Source organism: Podarcis cretensis (genome assembly GCF_951804945.1).
Source record: "Podarcis cretensis genome assembly, chromosome: 18".
Classification (NCBI taxonomy): Eukaryota; Metazoa; Chordata; class Lepidosauria; order Squamata; family Lacertidae; genus Podarcis; species Podarcis cretensis.
Genome location: NC_137188.1, coordinates 10,427,888 through 10,449,571, shown reverse-complemented (window position 1 = coordinate 10,449,571; position 21,684 = coordinate 10,427,888). Strand labels below are relative to the sequence as shown.

The 21,684-nt window shown below is 50.4% G+C and overlaps 1 protein-coding gene across 2 annotated transcripts in view; it reads left to right on the top strand.

The window, feature by feature from the left end:
- The window catches only part of SBNO2 (strawberry notch homolog 2), a 113,808-nt gene that overhangs the window by 19,102 nt on the left and 73,022 nt on the right, over window positions 1-21,684 (top strand). For both annotated transcript variants that reach the window (XM_079960441.1, XM_079960440.1), the window contains exons 2-3: window positions 16,610-16,859; window positions 18,844-18,929. In XM_079960441.1, the coding sequence (XP_079816567.1) occupies window positions 16,731-16,859; window positions 18,844-18,929 (215 nt within the window). In that variant the 5' untranslated portion in view covers window positions 16,610-16,730. The remainder of the gene's footprint in view (window positions 1-16,609; window positions 16,860-18,843; window positions 18,930-21,684) is intronic.

Below are 21,684 nucleotides of genomic sequence, written 5' to 3'. Positions count from 1 at the left end.
TCAGCTGGCGGGAAGGGAGTAGCAAGCAGTGGGTTTTCACGGTTGAGGAAGTGGTTTCTCGTTCGGAGCAGCTGGGCGGGAGGGCAGATCTTTTGGCTTAGCGCGGCTCGCATGTTAAAAAGGAGCGTTTTCCCCTCCGCTTCCGGCGCACCTGTGTCTGTGGGAAGCGCCGTGGGTTCCCCTGGCTCCGCAAGATGGGCGAAGCTGGCATCGGGGCAGTTTGGCGCCATAGCGGTGCTTGGCCACCTCTCTTTGGAAAGCCGCGGCCGGCAACCTCGGGGCCAAGGGGATGGGCCTTAGGCCCACTAGCAGACTTCCTGCTTCAAAAGCCAAGGGCCCTCTGATTACATCTCAAGCTAAGCACAGAAAGGGGACAGACTTCTCTCTGCCTGAGGCCCTAAAGGTAAAAGACCCCCGACCATTAGGTCCAGTCGTGACCGACTCTGGGGTTGCGGCGCTCATCTCACTTTATTGGCCGAGGGAGCCGGTGTACATGACAAAGCTACTTCTGGCGAACCAGAGCAGCGCACGGAAACGCCCTTTATCTTCCTGCCGGAGTGGTACCTATTTATCTACTTGCACTTTGACGTGCTTTCGAACTGCTAGGTTGGCAGGAGCAGGGACCGAGGAACGGGAGCTCACCCCGCCGCAGGGATTTGAACCGCTGACCTTCTGATCGGCAAGTCCTAGGCTCTGTGGTTTAACCCACAGCGCCACTCGCATCCCTGCCTGAGGCCCTAGTGAGAGTTAAACTGCGGAACTCTCTCCCACTGGACGCAATGGTGACCGCCAATTTGGATGGCTTTAAAAGAAGATCAAGCAAATTAATGGAGGAGAAGAGGGCTATTGAGGGCTGCTTGCCACTCTGGCTGTGCTCTGTCTCTGCCCTCAAGAGTGGTTTGGGTTCTCAGTTGCCGGAAACTGCAGGAGAGGAGAGTGTTTCTCTCGTGCCCAGATCGTGCTCGTTGGTTCCCCCAAAATGGCATCAAAGCTCGCCAAGTCCAACTGTGCTGCCCAGTGCAGGAAATCCACTGGCGCAGTATTCCTGATCAGGAGCCATTCAGCTAGGGACTATTTTTAAAGAGAGCTGGGATTTCCAGGAAGTCGGATCTCATCGCCCAGGAACTCATCCTGCGGGTTTTCTGTCCTGACATGGAATCGGTAGTCACAGCCAGTCAGAGATGTGTGGCTACGACATCCCAGATAAGATCTGACTGCGGGCCGTACTTATCAGCCAGCGGAAATCTTCCCGGAGGCTCTGTGTCATCCGAGGCTGGGTCGCGGAGTTTGCAAATGCCATTTTGCATCTTCGCGGGACCTCTGGTAGAAACTCACGAAAGAGCAAAAAGCTTATCCTTGAGCCGCTAATCAAGCAGCGGCGAGCCAGCGAACCTTTACGCTGGTAAAAAAAATTGCTCCTCTGCAAATGGAGAAGTTGCCTTGAGGAAGTCAGAGTTAAAAGGCTTGTCATGTTTGAAAGTTGCTTGCCTGTTTGTCATTTTTTCCTAGCGTTTTTGGAGTTTGGAGAGGCAGCCTCTGTGGTTTTCCCTTTGCCGTCAAATTTTGAGTGGAAATCTGGTTGCTGATCTTCTGGCTGGTTGGCTTAAAACAGGCACAGGCAAACTCGGCCCTCCAGATGTTTTGGGGCTACAACTCCCATCATCCCTAGCTAACAGGACCAGTGGTCAGGGATGATGGGAACTGTAGTCTCAAAACTGTATTCTGCTCTGGTCAGACCTCACCTGGAGTACTGTGTCCAGTTCTGGGCACCACAGTTCAAGAAGGACACTGAGAAACTGGAACGTTTCCAGAGGAGGGCAACCAAAATGGTTAAAGGCCTGGAAACGATGCCTTATGAGGAACGGCTAAGGGAGCTGGGCATGTTTAGCCTGGAGAAGAGGAGGTTAAGGGGTGATAGGATAGCCATGTTCAAATATATAAAAGGATGTCACATAGAGGAGGGAAAACAAAATAAAAAAATTCCTTCCAGTAGCACCTTAAAGACCAACTAAGTTAGTTCTTGGTATGAGCTTTCGTGTGCATGCACACTTCTTATTTTGTTTTGACTATGGCAGACCAACACGGCTACCTATCTGTACATAGAGGAGGGAGAAAGGTTGTTTTCTGCTGCTCCAGAGAAGCGGACACGGAGCAATGGCTCCAAACTACAAGAAAGAAGATTCCACCTAAACATTAGGAAGAACTTCCTGACAGTAAGAGCTGTTTGACAGTGGAATTTGCTGCCAAGGAGTGTGGTGGAGTCTCCTTCTTTGGAGGTCTTTAAGCAGAGGCTTGACAACCATATGTCAGGAGTGCTCTGATGGTGTTTCCTGCTTGGCAGGGGGTTGGACTCGATGGCCCTTGTGGTCTCTTCCAACTCTAGGATTCTATGATTCTATGAAAACATCTGGAGGGCCGAGTTTGTATATTGAAGAGTATTGTGTTGGTGAGCGAGTCTCCTAGGTTCCTCTACCGACAGGGCCAGGGAGACGGAGGCACGGAGACCTTTTTCTCAAGCTGCTTTCTCAGCAAAAGGAGCGACCGGTGTGAGCTTGTAGCAGATGAGGACATTGTTGGCAGCGCTTGTAGGCTTGGGCACCGGTGGGCGACGGGTAAAAGCCACGTTGCCAATTGAGGTTGCTCCTTTGCCCTTTGTACGGGATTTAGAAAAGGGGGCACCCTCCTCATAGAATCACGGGATCTTAGCATTGGAAGGGGACCCCTGAGGGTCATCCAGCCCAGCCTCCTGCAGTGTAGGGATCCCAGCGAAAGGACAGACAGCCATCAAACCTCTGATTGCAACCTTTCGAGGGCATCCGTTCTGCCGCCAAGCAGCTGTTGCCGCCTCAAAGTTCTTCTTAACGTTTATCCTTATATCCTGACCTATGAATTCTTAGTCGCCCTCCCTGCAGACACAATTCTTAGCTGCAACGTATTATGCTTTTATTGCGTCTGTTTCATGGTTTATTGATTGTCCCCCCCCCTTTCTTAAAAGTGTATTTTTAGTTGATGCAGCCCACCCTGAAACTTCAGGTTGCACCAGAAGTAAAACGATTTAGGTCTGCCAGACTTACTTCAGTGGAGACAAGAAGCTGCCTTCTCCCGGGTCAGATCAATGGTCCATATAGCTTGATATTGTCTGCACCGACTGGCAGCAGCAGCTTCCAGGCTTGTGGGTGTGGGGTGCGTTTCGCATCCTTACCTGGAATTGACCTATTGCGGATTGAACCCTGCGGCCTTCTGCATGCAAAGCAGATGTTCCGGCACTGAGCAACGCTCCTTTCCCTAAAAACAAAGCAAGACGCTAGTCCTCATTATTCGGAATAAAGCAATGCTTTAAATAGGTACATAGAAAGATGCCTTATATTGAGCCAGAACTGGAGATACCAGGAGTTTTGAACCTGGGGCTTTCTGTGTACGAAGCAGTGCACTGTCAAAGAGCCACGGCCCCTTCTACATAGCAGTGCATGTGTGAACGCTCCCCCCTTCTTCCCATGTCCCCTGGGTGGGCCTAACCAGCCTCTCCCAGACGGATGCTAGTTGGGATTCCTACATGGTTGGGGTGGGTTTTAGACTACAGTGGTACCTCAGGTTAAGTACTTAATTCGTTCCAGAGGTCTGTACTTAACCTGAAACCGTTCTTAACCTGAAGCACCACTTTAGCTAATGGGGCCTCCTGCTGCTGCCGCACCGCCGGAGCACGATTTCTGTTCTCATCCTGAATCAAAGTTCTTAACCTGAAGCAGCACTATTTCTGGGTTAGCGGAGTCTGTAACCTGAAGCGTATGTAACCTGAGGTACCACTGTACATGACCCTCTTTGTTGACTTGGATGGAGAATAGAGAAGGTTGTGTGTTTAGAAACTAGCCTTCTATACAAAAGTGAGTTCTGCCTCCATTGCACCTACCCACTTTCCCTTCTGGCCCTGCCAGCCACTGGTATGTGCCCCCCTCCCGGTTGGGAATTCAGCCCTCAGCCTGAGAAAAAGTCCCCCAACCCTGCTGTATTCCCTGGCCTACCTCACAGGGTAGGCGACACACCTTGGAGGAAGGTTGGGGTATAAAAGAAGAACAGATAAAGAGATGAGCCCACCTGTTTTGGGTGCTTTAGTTGAGGTTCCTGGGGTTGGAAGGGGGTTGGGCTGGATGACCTCTGGGGGTCCCTTCCAACTTTGCAACTCTGTGATTCTCCCACAGGTGAGGCAAGTATTCCCTGCGCTGCGTACTGCTGGCGAAGCACTAAAACTCCAGTTTCCCGCCAACCGCGTTCTCTGAAACGGCACGGCCCTTGGGGGAAGAGCTGTACCACGTGCATTTTCAGAACGTATAAATCACTACTCCCCACCCTGACCCTTCGGGTTCGCAGCATGTTTTCTTTTTACCGTCGCTCTGCCCGTGGTCCCATCTATCAGAGCCGGCTGAGAGCTTATCAGCTGGGATAATTAAACACTGCCTCTTTGGAAGCTGCTGGGCACCCCTCTAAACCCTCTAAACGCACACCGGGCAATCGAATATTGCCCCAGAGGGATCATATTTCGGTGTGCCGGTTAGGGAACGCTGGTTCAGCAAGAGTCTCGCTGTTCGGGAGGCTGACCGCTCCGTTCGCACGGCCGGAGAAACATTTCGGGCATCCAGGAAGCGTCCCTGCAATTGTTCGGGGCGGCTAAAGCAAAAAGAGATTGCAGAGAGCTCCAGATTGCAGAGAACTGAGCAAAATGGCCAGAGTTTTCAACCTTTTTGAGTCCACGGCTCCCTTGACCAAATGCGTTCTTTTCCTATGACACCCCTATGGGGCTCAGGAGCCCAGTTATGTCCCCCCTTCCCTGCAGAGCTGGCAGCCCCTCACTCTTTTCCGAACACCCTCCCTTGTGGAGTGTTCCCTCGGCCTCCTCTCCTCTCCCCTCTCCTTGGGAGTCCTCAGGGCAGCCGCTGCTGCTGCCCCGATCTCTGAGCTTCGCCCAAAGAGAGGTGCCTTCTTGCACTGCCCCGCAGGGGCCTGGGAAGAGGATTTCCCCCAGCCTTAGTGGCCCAATGGAGACTGGCCAGAGTTGAATGTGAGGCCAGCACCTTACCTTGGGGGGCAGCAGCCGGCGCTGCCGGGCCTGCATGGCAGAAAGGCTCCAACTCGGCACTGGGCGCTCAGCTCCCAGGCAGGCCTTGCACACAGCAAGCACAAGAAACGCCAGCATGGTGCCTGCCTGGCTGCCCGGCCTCCCACTTGTCTGCCCATTCCCAACAGCAAGGGCTGGCGGACTGGGCTCCCTCGCCCGCTTGCTTGCTTACTCCGAGGCTGCCTCAGCCCCTGGCACCCAGCACCCCCTGGCCGGCCCCAGAGGCACCATTCGCCTGGGGAGCTTGCAGCCAGGGCTGCTGCAACAACCAGCCATGCAAGCCTTTGGGAGGCAGAGATGCAAGAGGGCATCAGAGGAGGGAGTGAAGGAAAGAGGGACAGAGGCCAGTGTTGCCCGCGGCACCCCTGACCATCATTCTAGGCACCCCAGGGTGCCATGGCACAACGGTTCAAAGCCACTGGCCTACACAGTTCAGAGTGATGTTGGGGCAAGTGTGTATGTGTGTGTCTGTGTGTCTGTACTAGTTGTGGCTGACCCAGGAGCCTTGGATTGATGAAGATTTCCGCCCAGTGTGTGGCAGCTGCGAGGGGAAAAGGCAAATTCCACGCTAGGGATCATTAGGAAAGGAACTGAAAGTAAAAGCGCTGATGTCATTAATGCCTTTATACAGTGCTGCCTCGCAAGATGAAAAGAATCCGTTCCGCGAGTCTCTTCGTCTAGCGGTTTCTTCGTCTTGCGAAGCAAGCCCATTGACGGCTTATCGGATTAACGCTATTAGTGGTTTATCAGCTTTTAGCGGCTTAGCGGCTTATCGGCTTATCGGATAAGCGGCTTAGAAAAGGGGGGGGGGGAGGAAAAAAACCCCGCAGGAACTCGCAAGACATTTTCGTCTTGCGAAGCAAGCCCATAGGAAATTCGTTTTGCGAAGCACCTCCAAAACGGATAACTCTTTCGTCTAGCGAGTTTTCCGTCTTGCGAGGCATTCGTCTTGCGGGGCACCACTGTACAAGCTTGTGGCACAACCGTGTTTGGAATGTTACGGGCCGTTCTGGCCGCCTCTCCTCAAAAGGGATATTGCAGAGTCGGAAAAGGTTCCGAAAAGGGCAACCGAGGTTGCAGCATTTGGGGCTTTGTAGGGCAAGGAAGACGTTTATAAAATTATAAAGGGCATCCGATTTATTGGGACAGGTAAATGTCCTTTTTCACGCAGTGCAGAGTTAAACTGTGGAACTCCCTCCGCAGGAGGCAAGGACAGCTGCCAACCTCAATGGCTTTAAAAGAGAATTGGGCAAATTCGTGGGGGAGAGAATTATTCAAACTGCATTTGGAACGTAGAACGAAGTGATGGTTCTGTGCTGCGGACTCCCGGAAGCTCCCATGGCGAGCAAGACCTTTTCTCCAAGCGATCAGGCCTAGGGGATTAAGACAATAGGTTATTTTCTTTTTATTCTCTTTCCCCCTGCCCCTAATGCTGACACGCTGCACACAGGAGCAAGCTCGCTGATGTCTCCTGTTGTCTTTGGCAAAGGTAGAATAAATGGTGTGAATTTGCTCGGCTTGCTTAAGCTGTGCAGGTCAAAGCAAAATCCCACTCGCCTCAGCTTCAGAAACTTGGTCTACCACGAGATTCTGACATTTCCCCCGGCTGCTGCTGATAATATACTTTCTCAGTTCCCATTCCAGCTTGAGGGCTAGAAACTTGAAACAGAATTTTTATTTGCCGCCCTCACACCCCTGGCTGCTGTTCTGGAATTTATCTGCTCCGCTCGGCTCCGGTATAACCAGGCAAACTTTCTCTTTCTCAACCGGAGCGAGTGTTCTCTGTTGAAGGAAGCTTCACCCTAAATTGGAAATCTTAAGTGTTCCAGGAGCGGGTGGCAAAGCAGATAATAACAGGGAGGTCTCTTTTTCTTTTCTCTCTCTCTCTCTCTCCCTCTGCGCTATTGATTTTATACTCTTCATAATAAGTTACCCTTCGTAAAACGTAAGTAAAGGAAGCCCGGCTTAAGCTGCTCTTACGGGAATCGCCGGCTGCAGATTTCCTATCAAAAGCTCTTGCAAAGTTGGGAAAAGGAGGGGGGAAGGGGAAGGAGGAGCAAACCCGTATTAAAAAGTAGAAGTAGTGGCTAAAAAAAGAGAAAAAGACTCCACTGCAGGTGTAGAAATAAAGAATTGCAGGCACCAAGAATCTGCCTCGCTCCACTTTTCTGACCATCTCTAGCTGCTGAGAAATTCACAAATACAAAAAGTCACAGGCCTACCCCATTCGCCTTTTGCACCTGTCCTTTCAGGTACGCTGCCATGGAACATGGAAGCTCAATTGGATCGGCACGGCTCTGTGGCAGAACATCTGCTATGCGTGCAGAAGGCCCCAACTTCAATCCTTGGCCTCTCCTGGCAGGGCTGGGAGAAACTCCCGATCTGTAAGAGAGGAGAGCCCCTGCCGGCCGTGTTGACAGTATTGGCCTCAATGGACGTGGGTGGCACTGTGGTCTAAACCCCTGAGCCTCTTGGGCTTGCCGATCGGAAGGTTGGCGGTTTGAATTCCCGTGACGGGGTGAGCTCCCGTTACTCTGTCCCAGCTCCTGCCAACCTAGCAGTTTGAAAGCACACCAGTGCAAGTAGATAAATAGGTACTGCTGCGGCGGGAAGGCAAACGGCGTTTCCGTGCGCTCTGGTTTCTGTCACAGTGTCCCGTTGCACCAGAAGCGGTTTAGTCCTGCTGGTCACATGACCCGGGAAGCTGTCTGCGGACAAACGCCGGCTCCCTTGGCCTGAAAGCGAGATGAGTGCCGCAACCCCATAATCGCCTTTGACTGGACTTAACCATCCAGGGGGTCCTTTACCCTTTACCGTTACCCTTTTACAATGGAGCAATAAGTCTGGTTCCTGCATTTATAGAGCTGCCCCCCAGCAGACAGACTCTAGGAAGCCAGTGGATTCTCCTTTGGTGGTTTGGCCTGGCTGGAACGTGTTTTCGAACTCTTTGTTGGCTTGGGTCAGGGGTCAGCAAACTTTTTCAGCCCACTGTCCCTCAGACCTTGTGGGGGGCCGGACTATATTTTGGAAGAAAAAAAAAAGAACCAATTCCTATGCCCCACAAATAACCCAGAGATGCATTTTAAATAAAAGGACACATTCTACTCATGTAAAAACACGCTGATTCCCGGACTGTCCACGGGCTGGATTGAGAAGGTGATTTGGCCTCTTGCGGCCCACGAGCCTTAGGTTGCCTATCCCTGGCTTGGATGGAGGATAGAGAAGTTTGTGTGTTTAGAAACAAGCCTACTGTACAAGAGTGAGATCTGCCTTCATTGCACCTACTCACTTTCCCCTCTGGCCCTGCCAGCCACTGTTATGTGGCCCACCTGGTGCAGAATGTGGCCCTCAGCCTGAGAATAAGTCATCCCACCCCTCCTCTCTGTCCTACCTCTCAGGGTTGGTGCGAGGAGGCAAGCAGGGGCAGAACTGTGTGCGACACCCCTTGTGGAGGAAGGTTGGGGTATAAAAGAAGAAGAGATAAAGAGATGGGCCACCTGTCTTGGATTCTTTAGTTGAAGTTCCTAGGACCTCGTACCTACGGGACCGCCTCTCCCGGTATGCCCCACGGAGAGCCTCAAGGTCCATAAATAGCAACACCCTAGTGGTCCTGGGCCCTAAGGAAGTTAGATTAGCCTCAACCAGAGCCAGGGCCTTTTCAACACTGGCTCCCGCCTGGTGGAACGCTCTGCCTCATGAGACCAGGGCCCTGCAGGATCTGATTTCTTTCCGCAGGGCCTGTAAGACAGAGTTGTTCCGCCTGGCCTTTGGCTTGGAGCCAATTTGATTCCCTCCCCCTCTTCCTTTTTCCTTTCTCCTCCTGTGATGAGGCTGCATTTTAATATTTTAATGTTGTATTTTAATCTTGTTTTTAAGTTGTATTCATTCAACTTGTTTTTATTATTGCTTGTTAGCTGCCCTGAGCCCAGCCTTGGCTGGGGAGGGTGGGGTATAAATAAAAATTATTATTATTGCAAGGGGGTTGGGCTGGATGACCTTTGGGGTCCCTCCCAGCTTGACAGTTCTGTGATCCTATCAAAGGTACCACCGTCTGGCTGCCTTTGAGAGGGGGGGAATCTACCGTAAGTCCGAGTTCACCTTTCTCGAACCCCTGTCTGTACAGAGAGATATTTCTTTTTCCGCTTCTTCGTCCTGCATGAATTATGCAGAACGGTTGCCTCCATACGGTGGTTTTGCATAATCTATTCATAATCTGCTCTGCTCCCGGGAACCTGGAACGCCGTTTTCAAAATAGAAAAAGAGGAAAAAAGAACTGGCCGCCTCTTTTGTGAGATTCCACGCCACGGGTATATCGGCCCAGCAGCTTGAGGGCTAGAAACTTGAACATTTTAAAAAAATGCTCAGATTTCTCCCCCCGCCCGTCCAATGATGCTGAATTCTACCTCCATTCTACCTTCTACACCATGGCATCTCCAGATTTTTTTTTTTTTTTTTAAGGGGACTGCAGAGCGGTTGACGGGAAAGACCCCGCGATTCTGGGAGAGCAGCTGCCAGTTAGAGCAGGCGACAATTGATGATGATGATGTTTATTAATACCCCGCCCTCCCCAGCCAGGGCGGCTAACAACCAATAATAAAAACAAGTTGAATGAATGCAACTTAAAAACACGATTAAAAAAATTAATTAATAATAATACAAATTTAATAAATAATAATAATAACAACAGTATTTACGCAGAGAGAGAGAGAGAGAATAAACGACATGCTTACACTAAATAAAACCTGAATTAGATCATGCACCCCTCTTGTTTTTATTTTTTTTAAGGGGGGGGACTTTCTGCCGCCCTCCTCCAGGGCCTCTTGCTGCCGCTGAAGGGAACACGGAGAATAGCATATGGACCTTTTCGGTTCTTCTTTTCCAATTTATTTAAATCAATTTTCCAGATATTTTTTTAAATCAATTTTCCAGATATTTTTTTAAAACAAACATAAATCTCAACCGTATTTAAACCAAACTTAATAACATTCTTACATGACTTCCTTGTATCCCCCTGTTTGAATTTCAGTGTATATCATTTTGACGGTTTTCCAAAACCTATATTCTTTAAAAATTAACTTAATCACTTGACATCTTCCTTTCTTTGCAATTCAGCATTAAACATATTAATTCGTCACATTACGTATTTAAATCCTAAGCCTGTCTGTTATTTGCAAGCTTTTCCAATTAGTTTGGACCCTTCCAGTTCTTATAAAGTGTCCATATCGCTCAGTCTGCAGAGCACAAGGCTCTTGGTCTCCGGGTTGTGGGTTCGAGTCCCACGCCGGGCGAAAGATTCCTGCATCGCAGGGGGTCAGAATAGAGGACCCTCGGGGCCCTTTCCAGCGCTACAAGTTCTGTGGTTCTAAAGTACAGTGGTACCTCGGGTTAAGTGCTTAATTCATTCCGGAGGTCCGTCCTGAAACTGTTCTTAACCTGAAGCACCACTTTAGCTAATGGGGCCTCCCATTAGTTGCTGCCGCGCCGCCGGAGCACGATTTCTGTTCTCATCCTGAAGCAAAGTTCTTAACCTGAAGCACTATTTCTGGGTTAGCGGAGTCTGTAACCTAAAGCGTATGTAACCTGAAGCGTATGTAACCCGAGGTACCACTGTAATGAGAAAGGACATTGGCGGCCCCAGCAGCTGGGAACGGCTGGACGTCTTTCAAGAGCACAGACTGACACCTTTTAAACAGCTACTATCTTTTATCTGCGTTCTTTTAACGGCGTCGTAAAAAAGGAGATGGCTTTGCTCGTAAAGGACAAGCCATGTGTCGGTCGCTTAGGAAGAAAGCCAAGCGAGAGATTTAAAGCTTCCCAAACCTTAAATTATTCGGTGTCTTCCTCCTCTCTCTCCCCCGCTTTCCCAGCTCCAATTCCAGTCCAGTAGAGCATGAGACACTCACTCTCGGGGTCGAGGGTTTGAGCCCCGTGTTAGGCAGAAGGTTCCTGCATTTAAGGGGGTTGGACTGGATGACCCTCGGTGCCCCTTCCGCCTTGATAGTTCTGCGATACTATCATAGAATCATAGAATCCTAGAGTTGGAAGAGACCACAAGGGCCATCGAGTCCAACCCCCAGCCAAGCAGGAAACACCATCAGAGCACTCTTGACATATGGTTGTCAAGCCTCTGCCTAAAGACCTCCAAAGAAGGAGACTCCACCACACTCCTGGGCAGCAAATTCCACTGTCAAACAGCTCTTACTGTCAGGAAGTTCTTCCTAATGTTTAGGTGGAATCTTCTTTCTTGTAGTTTGGATCCATTCAAGATCTGTCCTTCCAGTGAGCACTGAGGTAGGCTTGCCTAAACAAAAATGTGTTTACCAAGTGCCCAAAAGAGAACAGGAAAGGCACTTGTCAATACACAGGGAGTTCCAGAGTGCTTCCCCCAAGACGGAAGGTTGAATGCCTCAACACGGGTTCAAATTATCAGAGAGGAGGACCAACACCAGACCACTGCAGTGTTAGAAATCAGCCAGGCACCAGGAACGTTTTGTGACTGGCAGGTCAAATTGTGACCACATGGAGATCTCTGGATGCCGGGTTGGTAACCGGGGGAAGCCAAACGTCCCTTAGAGAAGGATCTGAAATATTTCCCTTGATGCTTGGATTGAATTTATTCTGGATTGTTTTATTTGACGTTTTCAATGTGCTGTAAGGTCGACGCGGGTGGCGCTGTGGGTTAAACCACAGAGCCTAGGACTATGGCTGTGGCTTCTGCAAACTTCCTAGGTTTTGCTAGCAGGGCGCCTCGAAGCGGGAAAGGCTGAGCGTTGGCAAAGGACTCTGGGCACAGTGCTAAGCTGGGGGTGCATGTGGTTCACAGCAGTGAGCGGGGGGACAGGGGACGGGACGGTGGCTTCCAGGCGGCCTTCTTCAGTGCATGAACCAAGGCACAACAGAAATACCATATTTTTCGCTCTATAAGACGCACCAGGCCACAAGACGCACCTAGTTTTTGGAGGAGGAAAACGAGAAAAAAAATATTCTGAATCTCAGAAGCCAGAACAGCAAGAGGGATCTCTGCGCAGTGAAAGCAGCAATCCCTCTTGCTGTTCTGGCTTGTGGGATAGCTGCGCAGCCTGCATTCGCTCCATAAGAGGCACACACATTTCCCCTTACTTTTTAGGAGGGGAAAAGTGTGTCTTATAGAGCAAAAAATACAGTAATCATTATTTTTTAAAATAATATTTTTTTGGTTTTACAAAAACCAAAACCTAGTGACAAAAAAAACCCCAAAACCTAGTGACAAAAAAAATATTCTGAATCTCAGAAGCCAGAACAGCAAGAGGGATCTCTGCGCAGTGAAAGCAGCAATCCCTCTTGCTGTTCTGGCTTGTGGGATAGCTGCGCAGCCTGCATTCACCCCATAAGACGCACACACATTTCCCCTTGCTTTTTAGGAGGGAAAAAGTGAGTCTTATAGAGCAAAAAATACGGTAATCACTTTCCTACACAGGTGAGAGGAGTGGACCTGTAGAAAATCAGGCTAGCTGGCTCTCAGGAAGGCTTGTCCTGTTGAGCCAAGCTGGAAGGCGTATTCCCTCCTGGGGGCCAGAATCCGTTAGCAGTGATCTGTCGGGGGCCGGATGCCATGGGGATGAAACCACTTAGTGGGAAAGAGGCAAAAGTTTGTGACGTTAACTCCCTCTCTCTGTCTGTCTTTGACACCTCATTTTTTCAGTATTAGAAACTCAGATATATAAACTAATCGTCAAATGGCACCTTAAAACCTAGGTTGCATTCGCCACAATGGAAAGTCCAGGCCCCGTTTCTTTTTTACAACAAGATTTCTTATTACTATTCATTTCTATACCGCTTTATAGTTTAAAGAAAGCAATTGACAACACATTAAAACGCCAAATAATACAATCCAGAATGAACAAATTCAGGCTTCAATTAAGTATTTCAGATCCTTCTCTAAGCGACATTTTTCTTTCTTCCCTATTTACCATATTTTTTGCACCATAACACTCACTTTTTTCCTCCTAGAAAGTAAGGGGAAATGTCTGTGCGTGTTATGGAGGAAATGCCTATGGGTGGCATGCCTACGGATTTTCCTCCTCTAAAAACTACATGCGTGTTATGGTCGGGTGCGTGTTATAGAGCGAAAAATCTGGTATTTACCTACTTAGTTTATAGATCTGCCGCATGGCAGAAGGACTCTAGGAAGGCAGTAGGGTGTAGTGGTTAGAGGGTCAGACTAGGACCTAGGAGATGATGGTTGAAATCCCCACTCCATCAGGAAGCTCACAGGTTGACCTTGGAAACAGTCGCAGCCTCCTGACCTACCTCACAGGGTTGTTTTAGGGATTAACTTGGGGGGGGGTGAACCATGGAGAAAAAGGTGGGAGATTAATGCAAGGAACAGATGGAGATGTCAGTAGCCAGCCTGGCGTCCAGAGATCTCCACAGGGTCGCAATTGGATCTGTGCCACTTGCAAAACGCGCCTAGGAGATTTCGAACACTGTTTGTAGTCCAGCGACAGCTGGGGACCCAAGTCTGAGAAACACTGCCAGCGGTATTTTGTTGTCCACTGTGGCCAAAGTCTTGGAGCCTCAGCTTCATGATCTGTTCTTCCAGTGAGCACTCAGGGCTGATTTCCTTCAGAATGGAGAGGTTTGATCTTCTTGCAGTCCCTAGGACTCTCAAGAGTCTCCTCCAGCATCATAATTCAAGTCTTCTCTTCTCATGAGGTAGCCAAAGTCTTGGAGCCTCGGCTTCAGGATCTGTCCTTCCAGTGAGCACTCAGGGCTGATTTCCTTCCGAATGGAGAGATTTGATCTTCTTGCAGTCCGTGGGACTCTCAAGAGTCTCCTCCAGCATCATAATTCAAAAGCATCCATTCTTCGGCGATCAGCTTTCTTTATGGTCCAGCTTTCACTTCCATACATCACTAGCTTAGCCTTTTTAAAGGTGAGCCATTCGTCTGGAATGGAAGTTGTTAATGGTGAGAGTTCACAGCAGAGTTCCTGCAAATCTTCGGGTACCTTTGGCTGCCCTCGTGCAGCTGGTTTCTCTTTCCGTTTGTCGCAGACAGAAGGGGAAACCCGGCTTGCGAAATCAGTCCTGACGATGTAGCTTTGTCGCTTTCCAAGGAATTCCAGGCATTTTAGACCTCAAGGCAGAGGTGGTGGCAGCAGCTGATCTGCGAAACCGGCTGTTCCCCAGGCCACAGACTCTTGCCTCGGAGCTCTGGCGCATCACGCGGAGTTGTTCCCAGGCCCTGTGGTTCAAGACCCTTATCTGAACATCAGGAGGAGAGTGTCAGCATCGCCCTTGAGCCAGTGCCACCAACTGGACTCACACACTTCAGCCCCAACTGGGCTAGGCGAGCTGGGTAGCACTTCCAGAGACCACCTTCTGCACAGGAACAGGTCAAAGTGCTGTGGACTCACAGCTTAGAGTTGTGAGCACCGGATTCACTCCAACAAGAAGACAGTCGTTGCACAGCAGAGTATAGCAGAGCATAAACGACTCGGAGAGCAGCTCTGTAGAATATCTTCTTTTATTCTATCTACAACTATAATACACAACTATGTACAGAGCTAAAGGTAAAGGTAAAGGTACCCCTGCCCGTACGGGCCAGTCTTGACAGACTCTGGGGTTGTGCGCCCATCTCACTTAAGAGGCCAGGGGCCAGCGCTGTCCGGAGACACTTCTGGGTCACGTGGCCAGCGTGACATTGCTGCTCTGGCGAGCCAGAGCCGCACACGGAAACGCCGTTTACCTTCCCGCTGGTAAGCGGTCCCTATTTATCTACTTGCACCCGGAGGTGCTTTCGAACTGCTAGGTTGGCAGGCGCTGGGACCGAGCAGCGGGAGCGCACCCCGCCGCAGGGATTCGAACCGCCGACCTTTTGATCGGCAAGTCCTAGGCGCTGAGGCTTTAACCCACAGCGCCACCTGCGTCCCCATGTACAGAGCTAAATGAGGTCTAAACGAAAAAGCTGAACTGCACTGAGTGTCTGCAGCTGCTCTTAGCAGCAACCTTATCTATACACACGATCTCTCTCTAATACTCAGTCTCTCTCTCTTTCTTTGATGTGAGGCTGGAGCGGAATAAGTAGAGAGCAGAAACTGCCCCCTCTTCTCTCGAGAATCAGCAGAGAACATCAGCAGATTCTTGGATATGGGAGGGGTGAAATCTCCTCAGAGAGACCCTAGCTCCGACCAGAGGCCTGTGACGTGTTCGCGCAGCAGCCAAACTGAGGGGAAACAGGCAGGAGGGGGACCTCACCGCCGTTGCAGCCGTGCTCTCCTGACTTTGGGATCCCCAGCATTCAGCCTCCGGCGATGGAGGTTGAGGGCAGCCACTGTGGTTGTGGGTTCTCCGCAAAATTGGAGTCATTGTGAGCTGCAGGAAGATCTCTCTGCTGGAGCGCCACTACGGTCTCCCTCGGGAGGTGGGGGACTCTCCTTCCTTGGGTGTTTTTAAGCAGAGGTTGGATGCCCATTTGCCATGGAAACTGTGGCTGAGATTCCTGCAATGCAGGGGGTCAGACTGGATGACCCTTGGCGGTCCCCTCCCACCCCACGATTCTAACACGCAGCCCAGGGTTGGGAGAACCTGCAAGGTGTCTCAGCCCCAATACACATCAAATCAGCTTTCTCCACCCATACTGGCTGAATGAAATTGTAGAACGAGCCAAACTAACAGGAAGGATCCGAAACCGGAGGGACCAGAAGTTTACCGAAGACTGGAGTAAATTTACTGACTACTTGAAAAGTATTTGTGATGCTCAGACGACGTTTGTAGGTTTGCAAGAAGTTCTGTGAGAATTATGAATGGAAATATTGTTAAAATGGAAATGGAGAGAAGATAGGTTAAGAGACATAAAGACAGTATTAAGTTAAAGGTAAAGGTAAAGGTACCCCTGCCCGTACGGGCCAGTCTTGACAGACTCTGGGGTTGGTGCGCCCATCTCACTCAAGAGGCCGGGGGCCAGCGCTGTCCGGAGACACTTCCGGGTCACGTGGCCAGCGTGGCAAAGCTGCATCTGGCGAGCCAGCGCAGCACACGGAAACGCCGTTTACCTTCCCGCCAGTAAGCGGTCCCTATTTATCTACTTGCACCCGGGGGTGCTTTCAAACTGCTAGGTTGGCAGGCGCTGGGACCGAGCAGCGGGAGCGCACCCCGCCGTGGGGATTCGAACCGCCGACCTTCCGATCGGCAAGCCCTAGGCGCTGAGGCTTTTACCCACAGCGCCACCCGCGTCCAGTATTAAGTTAGGAAATTGCATAAGAAGTGATGTAAGACGGAAGTTAATCAGAGGTGCTGATGGAAGTCCAGTAAGATTGTATTTGTGATCATTTTGTGTGGTATGTTTTATAATTTCGTATGTTAAGAACCAACACAAAATTTATATATATATATAAAAATGAAATTGTAGAACGTAAGATCAGACGGTTTGCAAGACGCAGCTCAAATCCCACATCAGAGGACTCATGTTACATGGGACAATAAAGCGTCTTTTCTTCCTCCTTCCTTCGCTCCTTTAGGGCATGTTGCAGCTAGGAGGGTGCCGGTGAAGCCTCTCACTCTCCTTTCCGCATCCACCGCGCACAAGTCAGGACCCCTCGTTTCATCCCCGGCTTCCTCCATGAGGCGGCAAGAAGCCTGATGCCCTCTTCGGCCCTCACCATGGATGGCGGGAAAAGCTTCCACCCGCCTTGCACACACCAGCAGCCGGTCAACATGTTTTGCGGGGTGCCTACCCTTCCGGCCCAACTAAGCATGCCCACCCTAGAGGTGAGTAATACTGATAATACTAATAATTTATTATTTATACCCTGCCCATCTGGTTGGGTTTCACTATCCACACTGGGTGGCTCCCAACAGAATATTAAAAACACGATAAAACATCAAACATTAAAAACTTCCCTAAACAGGGCTGCCTTCCAATGTCTTCTAAAAGTCAGATAGTTGTTTATTTCCTCGACATCTGTTGGGAGGGCATTCCACAGGGAGGGTGCCACCACCGAGAAGGCCCTCTGCCTGGTTCCCTGTAACCTCGCTTCTCACAGGGAGGGAACTGCCAGAAGGCCCTCGGAGCTGGACCTCAGGGTTTTACTGTATTGTTCTGCTCCAGAGTAATTGGTACCAGGAGCTGAGGTCATCTCCTAGGTTTGGCACACAGAATGTCCCCCCAGTGACACGGGGGTTGTGTTCCGGACTCCCCACACGCATAGGTGAAATCATGTAAAGTGGGGAGCCCCTTCTAAGCGCCCTTTAAGCGCCCTCTCTGCCGCCCTCTCTTCAATCCGTGCCAAAAATAATGTACCCCAAAATATCCACAGCTAGAATCGAAGCTTTGGGGCTTCCTCTGCCCTCTCCAGACTCCGGGAAGGGTCTCCTCGTGAGCCACGAGGATTCTCTCCAACCACATCCAGATTTTAATTCACAGTCGTACCTTGGATCCCGAACACCTTGGAACTTGGACGTTTCGGCTCCTGAACCCCGCAAACCCAGAAGTGACTGTTCCGGTTTGTGAACCTTCCTTTGGGACCCGAATGCCCAGCGGGGCTTCCGATTGGCTGCAGGAGCTTCCTGCAGCCAATCGGAAGCCACAATCTGGTTTCCGAACGTTTTGGAAGTCGAGCGGACTTCCGGAACGGATTCCGTCCGATTTCCAAGGTACAACTGTATTTATTTATTGGGGGGACGTGACGCCTGTATAAACCTTGAGTGAGGGGTCACCAGGGTTGGAGACACAACCCTCCATGCCTCTTATCAGGCTCTCTGAACTCGCTCCCCAAAACATGCACCTCGGTGGCCTTGCCTTGCCTTGCCCCCTTCTTGAGTGTTTTTGCATCTCCGTCAGGGCTGCATCCAACTAAGTTCTACTTGTGAGTAGACCCCCTGAAATGATGGGGAACCCGAGTTAATAATAATAATAATAATAATAATAATAATAATAATAATAATAATATTTTTTTATTTATACCCCGCCCTCCCCAGCCAAGACCGGGCTCAGGGCAGCTAACAACCAATAATAAAAACAAGTTGATTAAAATACAATTTAAAAGATTAAGATACAACATTAAAACAATTAGGGAGTAATCTCTTCATAGGAGGAGAGGAAAAAGGAAAAAGAAAGAGGGGGAGAGAATCAAACTGATTCTGAGCCAAAGGCCAGGTGGAACAACTCTGTCTTACAGGCCCTGCGGAAAGACATCAGATCCCGCAGGGCCCTGGTCTCATGAGACAGAGCGTTCCACCAGGCCGGAGCCAGTGTTGAGAAGGCCCTGGCTCTGGTTGAGGCTAATCTAACTTCCTTAGGGCCCGGGACCTCTAGGGTGTTGCTATATATGGACCTTGAGGCTCTCCGTGGGGCATACCGGGAGAGGCAATCCCGTAGATACAAGGGTCCTAGGCTGTGAAGGGCTTTAAAAGTAAAAAGCAGCAGCTTAAATCTGACCCTGTACTCCACCGGGAGCCAGTGCAGCTGGAAAAGCACTGGGTGAATATGCTCCCATGGCAGAGACCCCATGAGGAGCCTCGCTGCAGCATTCTGCGCCTGCTGGAGTTTCTGGGACAGCTTCAAGGGCAGCCCTGCGTAGAGCGAATTACAGTAGTCAAGCCTGGAGGTGACCATCACATGGTTAGTCATGCCCGTCCATTTCAACATCCCTGACGTGGGTACAGCCCTCAGTAACTGCTGCTATGCTACGTGTTGTGTGTTTGAGTCGTTCTCGTCGTGAGCGACCCGTTACTGAATCTGCCTCATTTGTAGTTTCAGAATTCAGCTTCCAGTTGGTGGACTCAAGCGCCCTATTCATCGGCTTCGTACTCGGCGCCATCTTTCCTGAGCGACAACCAGTAAGTGCTACGGTGCGGGAGAGGTACCGGCTATCGCAAAGCTTCGGTGCGCGAAATAAAAGAGTTCAGCCCACGGGATGTCCGTAGACATCAGTTCTTTTAAACTGCATTTGTTTCACGCTATAGAAAATAGAAAAGAGACAGCATTGCCTTCATTTGTCCTTGGCAAACTCTTTTAAAAGGAAAAGGAACATACAGTGGTACCTTGGGTTAAGTACTTAATTCGTTCCTGAGGTCCGTACTTAACCTGAAACTGTTCTTAACCTGAAGCACCACTTTAGCTAATGGGGCCTCCTGCTGCTGCTGCGCCGCCGGAGCACGATTTCTGTTCTCATCCTGAAGCAAAGTTCTTAACCTGAAGCACTATTTCTGGGTCAGCAAATTCTGTAACCTGAAGTGTATGTAACCTGAAGTGTATGTAACCTGAGGTACCACTGTAAATGGTGTAGCAAAACAGAATCAGAGCCGTAGCATTGGAAGGGACCTTGATTTATTGAAGAACGGCGACTCGGGAAGAAATTATTGGTGGCGAGAGCCGTTTGACGGTGGAACGGACCTCCTGGAAAGGTGGCATGTTTGTAGAAAGAGCTTGGGGGCGCCAGCTGCCTGAGGTTTTTTTGCTGTGGTTCCTGCGTCGCATGGGGGTTGGGCTGGATGACCTTTGGGGGACCCCTTCCAGCCTTACTGTTCCGTGATCTTGTGTGTGTGTGTGTGTGTGTGTGCATTGCCCCCTCCCCGATACGTTTCTGCCATCATATGCAGATTATACTGCCTTGCCAGGCAGAGAGTACGTTTTTATGGAGCAGGGGTGAGCGACCCTGTCTGACCTCCACCTGCCTGCCTGCGAGCTGGCGGCTGCTTCCCTTTTAAATTCTCGACCTTGCTTAATGGAGTTCAGGAAGCGCTGGCTCGGGGCGGGCTGAGCCAGTGTATATCATTTGGGTGTCATTTTCCCTGCGCTGTCCCCCTATTCTGCGGCACCAGCATTGCTGCCTGGTTCACCACATACCGTGGAAGCGTCCTTATTCGTATCAGGCTACACCTTCCCATTTTAATTCACTATAGTCTACTTGGGCAGTGGATCTCAGCGGCCTCAGACATTCCCCTCCCTGATGTATTCTACGCGGACATTAGGAGGACCCTGCGGGGACTTAGAACCCATTTACCTGCCCGCAGACTGTCTGGCCAGAGTGGTGCATGCTCTGGTTATCTCCTGCTTGGACTACTGCAATGCGCTCTACATGGGGCTACCTTTGAAGGTGACCCGGAAACTGCAACTAATCCAGAATGCGGCAGCCAGACTGGGGACTGGGAGCAGCTGCCAAGACCATATAACACCAGTTCTGAAAGACCTACATTGGCTTCCAGGACGTTTCCAAGTGTTGGTGCTGACCTTGAAAGCCCTCAATGGCCTTGGACCAGTATCCCTGAAGGAGTGTGTCCACCCCTATCGTCCAGCCTGGACACTGAGGTCCAGTTCCGAGGGACTTCTGGTGGCTGCCTCCCTGTGGGAAGTGAGGTTGCAAGGAACCAGGCAAAGGGCCTTCTCGGTGGTGGCGCCTGTCCTGTGGAACGCCCTCTTATCAGATGTCAGGGAAATAAACAACTGTCTGACTTTTAGAAGACATCGGAAGGCAGCCCTGTTTAGGGAAGTTTTTAATGTTTGATGTTTTATTGTGTTTTTAATATTCTGTTGGGAGCCACCCAGAGTGGCTGGGGAAACCTAGCCGGATGGACAGGGCATGTATGTATGTATGTATGTATGTATGAATACATACATACATACATACATACTGTGCCGGTGCCTGGAATCCCTTCCAGCTGCACGCCAGGGTTTGCAAACTCCCAACTCTTAAAAACATAGAAGCACGGAATTGTTGAGTCGGAAGGAACCACCAAAAACCATCTAGTCCAGCCCCCTGCAGTGCAGGAACCACGGCTAAATAATCTGTGGCAGAATGATGGTCTTCTTTAAAACGCCCAACTAGCTCACCACTTTCCGAAGGAGCTGTTTCCACTGCCCTACAGCTCTCTCCCTCAGAAAGATCTTCCTCATACTGAGCTGAGACGTCTTCCTTGACATTTTAATCCGTTGGTTTGGCACTCACTCTCTGGAGCATCAGAAAACAAGCTTGCTCCACCTTCCCTGAGATAGCCCTTCAGATGCTGGGTGTGGCATTCATATCAAAAGCCGGCCAGCAGAGCTGAAATGAAGACCTGGTCAAATTTTAATCAGAAGGTCGGCGGCTTGAATCCCCGCAGTGACGGGGTGAGCTACCATTGCTCGGTCCCTGCTCCTGCCAACCTAGCAGTTCGAAAGCACGTCAAAGTGCAAGTAGATAAATAGGTACCACTCTGGCAGGAAGGTAAACGGCATTTCCGTGCGCTGCTCTGGTTCGCCAGAAGCGGCTCAGTCCTGCTGGCCACATGACCCGGAAGCTGGACGCCGGCTCCCTCGGCAAGTAAAGCGAGATGAGCGCTGCAACCCCGGGATCGGCCACGACTGGACCTAATGGTCAGGGGCCCCTTTACCTTTACTTTACCTCAGAAGTCCGTAAGTCCGTTTGACTTTCAAAACATTCGGAAACCAAGGCACAGCTTCCGATCGGCTGCAGGAAGCTCCTGCAGCCAATCGGAAGCTGCGGAAGTAGCGTCCGACATTCGGGTTCCAAAGAATGCTTGCAAACCGGAACACTCGCTTCCGGGTTTGCGGCGTTCGGGAGCCAAAACGTCTGAGTACCAAGGCGTTCGGGAT